Source organism: Lygodium microphyllum, chromosome 24 (assembly GCF_053477565.2).
Source record: "Lygodium microphyllum isolate KBCC chromosome 24, Lygodium_microphyllum_v1.1.10, whole genome shotgun sequence".
Classification (NCBI taxonomy): domain Eukaryota; kingdom Viridiplantae; phylum Streptophyta; class Polypodiopsida; order Schizaeales; family Lygodiaceae; genus Lygodium; species Lygodium microphyllum.
The window spans coordinates 16570250-16576249 of NC_141158.1; the positions used below are offsets into that span (position 1 = coordinate 16570250).

The 6000-nt window shown below is 42.0% G+C and overlaps 1 protein-coding gene across 3 annotated transcripts in view; it reads left to right on the forward strand.

Moving 5' to 3' along the window:
* LOC148014877 (piezo-type mechanosensitive ion channel component) overlaps positions 1-3679 on the forward strand; it is a 182066-nt gene extending 178387 nt beyond the window's left edge. For all 3 annotated transcript variants that reach the window (XM_087665903.1, XM_087665905.1, XM_087665904.1), the window contains 4 exons: positions 2079-2561; positions 2665-2806; positions 2923-3067; positions 3376-3679. In XM_087665903.1, the coding sequence (XP_087522029.1) occupies positions 2079-2561; positions 2665-2806; positions 2923-3067; positions 3376-3511 (906 nt within the window). In that variant the 3' untranslated portion in view covers positions 3512-3679. The remainder of the gene's footprint in view (positions 1-2078; positions 2562-2664; positions 2807-2922; positions 3068-3375) is intronic.
* Positions 3680-6000: the final 2321 nt, after the last annotated feature.

The window sequence follows — 6000 nt, forward strand, 5'->3', positions numbered from 1 at the left end:
TCCCAAGGCCGTTCCTTGCCATTCCCCCTACTGTTTTCCGTTTAGAACAGCTGTTCCAGGCGTGTTGACCAAAAATTGGTGTTTTTAAAAGTTTTTTATCTTGCTTCTGTCACACTCCTACCAGATCACCCATCTCCATTGCCTAATGTGCATGCACTAACCTCTCTCTCTCTCTCCCGGGTTGAAGATTCAAAGTGTGAAGACAAGCCACAAGCCAATCACGAGTCCATGCAAAGTTCAAATTTGATGCATTATCAACTATTGCAAATCACAATCAAATTTCAGCCCTATCCTCAATTCCAAGGTAATCATCTATTTATACTGTCTAATTTCAAGGGAAATTGGGATAATTGGGGTATTTGGGGCAATTCAAGGCAATTTGGAGCTATGGGGTAATCGAGTCAATTTTGGGACATTTGGGTCAATTTGGAGCATTAAGGGGTATTGGGGCAATAAGAGGGGCATTTGGGGCATTTGGGAATTTGTGGCATTTTTTGGGCATTGAGAGAAATTTGGGGCATTTAAGGAAATTTGGGTGATTTGTAGCATTGGGGGGACTATTGGGGCAATTTGGGTCATGCAGGGCATATTTGGGGCACTTAAGACGTGTGCCGTTCCCCCTGTTCTTGTTCCTGTTCCCTGTTCCCTGTTCCCTGTTCCAGGTAACTATGCTTCACAGGCACCAAGCACCGGGAAGCCAATACAGGAGCAGCCCATGTGCTGACACTGAGTTGGTGTGAGCAGTACCACATGTTGAAGTTGGGCAGTGTGAATCATATGTCTACTGCTATTCGGTACTCATAGTTAACACACATGGGATTAACTGAATCGCTTACTGTGTGAGCCAGAAAAGTAACTCCTGTACATGTGCCACCTCGTGCCCCTGCTGATTTTCTGTTTTGTTTAAATTTTTTTTTGGACCAATCAAAATTGCCACTGATTGAGAACCGTCGTTGATATAGCTGTTTACAAGGCTCTTTTCTCTCAGTAGCTTGAGCCTACTCATTTCATGAAAAAACATAGTATATTCTTTCAATATGCTTACTCATGCCAGATTTTGACCTCATGTACCCTGTCTTATATTGCCTGTGCAAGACATAATATGCAGCAAATGCATTAAAGTTAGAAGATCTTAGGACAGCACAGACAAAAGAACCTACAGTGGGCCTAGATCAGCAGTTTTGTTGAATTATGGTGGTGGGCAAGGAAAATTCAGACAGGTAGATAATGGATGCAGAGTATTAACCATTTATTTATGCATGGGATGTTGAGGCATAGATGCCCTTTGTTTTTCAATTAGCCTTCTTATTTGGAATCTTACAACCCATATTGTTGCCCCTTAGAATGATATACACACATTGCACAGGATTGTGTCCACAGGATTGCTCCTTAAAGGGCAGGAGACAAGATTATGGTGGGAAACACACAGGATCTGACATGTGTGTGGTGAAAGTGGGGGCCTAGATGTGCTCCTATTGGGGATATTATTGGCCATGTCAGATCCTTCTTGAGATTTAAAAAGTATGCCTTGTCTTTTCTCTTTTGTTTTCACCACATTTAAGCACAATAGGTCTATTCCTTTTACTGGGATAAAATTCTTGCGACTACAGCATGTCTTTTTCAAACTATTCCTTCTGTCGTGTCCTCTCTTCGTGCATGTCACAAATACAAAGAGTTGCCTCAAGTCAGTTACACATTCAGTGATGGGCCCCCAACCTCTGCCCAGAGTGGGCTTGCACTTTCTGAAAGTGCGCATGGAGATGGTTTTAACACCTTAACACAACAGGATACACTTTGCAAAAAAAGTCGCCGGAGGATGGGAATCCCCCACCCAAAGTGAGCAGGGAGTTTACCAATTTAGCAGGTACACAACAGGTCATGTTAACAGCTTTGATTGATTAACAACTTGCAATGTGGGCATCTATCAGTTGGTGTGTAGCCAGCCTTAGTACGTAGTCAGTCAGCTGTAGTAAGTCAGTCTAGACATTTTGTGAGTTTCTATGCTTGAAAAGTGTAGGCCCTGCAGGTGGAACAACTTTTTATAAAAATGTTAATCTGTCTTGAGTTGCCTTCTGCAGATGTATAGCAGTGGCAATCCTACCAACTTTGCAAATCCGGTGCTCAGTGTCCGAGTGCAGATAGACCTTGATGCAGGAAGTGGAAGGTTTACTTTGTATCAGACTTCCCTTTGTCGTGCATACCCAATGGAGGAGCTAGTAGCATCTGGTTTTAGCTTGGATGCCCAGCTACAGGCTTATGATTTGAGAGATGTGCAACTAATCTGCTGCGAGGCTGATGCAGACACATTGTGGCTTGTTCCACCTCCAACTTTGAGAAGACTGACTAACTTGGTCCATGAAGCATTCAGTATAATTGTGAGATGGGAATTCACAAGACAACGACCCAAAACCAAGGAAGTTGCATATTTTGTCAATGAAACTTTGGGGGTAGACTTGGATGACAACGTGAATGTCACTTTTTCTATTATCAGAATCCCTGAGCTGCATCCAAGATATTTCCGTGTTACGAGCACAGGCGAAGTTCGAATGCTTGAAGGAACTGTGAGTAGGCAGAAGCTCATGTCATCTCTTTTAATTTTTCCAGTGTGTTTCCTTCCCCAAGATATGTTTTGAACTATTAAACTGAAATAATGATTATGGCTAGATGGAAATGGTGTCTGGAAATCTCACTTTGAACCAAGATTCTCAACCTTGGTGGTCCTTTTCACGAGATGGAGCATCGATAAACGAAGGATGTGGCTCTCTTGAGGGGCCAATTGCAATTGCAGTATCAGAAGAAGTGCCACGTAAGTTTCTTTCCAAAATCAGTGCCATGAAAAATCTTGTGCATTTTCAACACAAACAAAGCCTTGTTCTGTTTGATGAGTTCTCTTTATGATTCTATGATCTATTTTTTGTGCAGAAGGACTCATTGGAGACACCCTTTCAAGATTCAGCATTACGAGTTTGTACATAACTTTTGTTTTGGCAGTAGGCCGCTTCATTCGATTGCAGTGTGCAGATTTGAGAATGCGGATACCCTATGAGAATCTGCCCTCTTGTGATAGGTTAGTCAAAATAAGCTCTCAGAATATCCTCTTTATCAAGATAGGGTCTTTATTTCACCAGTTGAAAACCCGAGGTTCAATTTTGTGAAGACTTGTAGTAACACAAACCAATGCTTGCAGTGATGTGTAACAACTGCACATTCCTACATAATAGAGTCAAAAGTTGTTATAGATAAAATTGACAGTCAAAAGTATGCACTAGAAGAAGCTGAAAATTGCACCTTATTATAATTTATGCATTCTGTCTGTTTGAACCTATAATGGTTTTGCAGTTTATTCAGAGGTTGATCTGATCTTTTCTTCTGCAGGCTGATTGCTATTTGTGAGGATATATATGCAGCCAGAGCAGCAGGCGAGCTGTCTCTAGAAGAAGGCTTGTTCTGGACTTTGATTCAGATATATAGATCTCCACATGCACTTTTGGAGTATACTAAAGTTGACTGAGTCAACAAATGATGGGATGTAATATTCATTCATTGTTTGTACAGCAAGTCAAAGAGTATTCCTGACGAACACTAAAGTTGACAAAGTCAACAAATAGTGGATGTATATTACTCATTGTTTGTACTGATTTTGGCATTAAGCAAGAAATCAGTCTCATAATTGGTCACATATCCTCTCTCTTTTTTAAAACCCGTAAAAGGTAATTGTATTAATTACGAAAAAAGCACAAGACTACAAGATACAGGATAGCTCTAGGCCATCGTGTGTAAAATCAGAGACATAACAGTGAAGGTACAAAGGAAGCAGAGAGACTAAAGGGGGGGAAGAAGAAACTGTAGTATGCTAAGTAAGCAAATCCTATGTAGGGAGAATATTAGTTAACTGAATCAAGTCTAGCTACCAATGAAGAGGCCCTTTCAAGCGGGCTATATGGCTCTGCATGCCCGATGAAGCATCAAACATGAATGCATTCCTCATAGTCCATATATGCCAATAACCCCAAAAGCGCAAAAGGAAAGAGCACTTCCATATCTGCCCACATAGTGTCCGCTGACCCTATGCAAACTTGGGATGTCCAAAGACCCATTTCTTTGGAAGCATTGGCAGGCCAACCTCTTGTAAACAAATGGCCAATAGTAGTGAACCTTCTTTGCGACCAAGCAAGCAAGGAACCAATGGCAGGAGGTTTCAACCAATGTTTGATAGAAAAACCAACCACCATTGGAAATCCTTTGCTTGAAGAGTGTCGAGCTAAGGGGAAGTGTACCAATCAACATTCGCTAAACATTGGATCAGAAAGGCGTTTTGTTAAGCTAGCTTGTTATCACCACAAAGTTCCACCACGCTTGGCCTTTCTAGAGACCCCTAGTGGTTATTGCCTTTCTAGACAAGCCAGTCCTTATCACAAATAAGCAAATGATAAATTTAATTAGCAGAAGCATGGCGCAAATGAAGTCTACCATTAATCAACCAATCCTATGGAGGAGCCTTCTGATCCAAAGAGGGCATAGGCTCCATGGTTTCGTAAAGAGGTGGAGATAGCATTCTACAAATTGTAATAGCCTCAGGGACCTGAAAGTAGCATCGAGCCGATCTGAAGGACATGACAGCCCCATCAACAGGTAGAAGAGCATAAAAAACAATGGCAAGTCTTGGGTGCGTCATTCTATTCAACATTGTCCTTTGTTTCTCATTGCCTTGTCGAGAGCAGCTTTGTAACCACTAGCACTTTCGCTCTCAGGGAGTTAAGTCGCCTTCCAATCTTGAGGTGTGTGCTAAGAAGATTTAACAATAATTGATCCACCAAATAATTCAACATAGGAGACTTCAAATAGATAGGCTGTTCAGCATTAAGCACATGCCACCATGAGGTAGACATCTTGGTTTTCCCATACTTCATACCTTAAGTCTTAGGGAAAAATCTGGCAATCAAGGACTAGGGTTGTCTACTCACATAAATTCTAGAACAGTGACCAACGAAGAGCAATCTTGTGTCTCCAAATCCAGAACAATCCCACCACACATTCTTTTGGGAGTACAAACATGGTGCTAGAAGATCTAGGAGATATCCATTGGAGAAGAATATTTTTTCCAAAGCAAAAATTGGGCAGGGAGCAAGGGAAGGTAATATGAAATCATCCAAAACTTTAGGTGGCTGGGTTGCATCTTGCCACGGAGCGTCAAGCACCATATCTTCCATGGGAGGCAAAACATACTCTGCATCTGAAGTCGGTTGCTTCGTTGGACATTCAGCCATAAAATGCCCCAATTTTCCACACGAAAAACAATGCCCTGCAATGTTACTCCATTTCAAACGAAAGTGCAAAGGATGCATGCCAAAGCAATTAAGATGTAACCAAGCAGGCCTTTTCCGAGTAGTGTCCCATAACATACACAAACGGTTGCGATTCATGGCCCTTAGGCTCGGGGAAACCAAAACAGTGCCTACAACGGCCATGGCATCCTTTAACACTGGCCAATAGACAGCCGGACAGTTTTCCACTTCAATCCACACCAGGCATTCACGTTGAAGCAAACACTGAAAATCTGCCATTGGTGCCATGGCATGACATCGACCAAATGGCAATCAAAGAACAAAGGCAGTTTAGTCAGCAGATCGGCACGATGCTGCTCAGATTTCAACAGCACCTCGTAAAAGCCTGGAGGCCCAACAAAAATCTCTTCAACACACTCCCCTTGTAGTAGACTTTGCAGCCACTGGCAAATATAAGAAAGCATTGGGATCCTACCAATGAAGAAAAGTATAACAGCACGTTCATAAAACACTGAGAATGAGTGCAACACATTTTTAGGATCCACAGAGGCTTCCAAAACATCTTCAGTTTCAGAGCTAGAAAACGCTTCATGATTATGTTGAACATAATCACCAAGCAGAGTGTTGGCAAACTCGAATAAATGCTCCCAATCAACATCCAGAGAATCCACAAAATCAGAAGCAACCTAAGCATACGAACGTTCCTGATGATCCA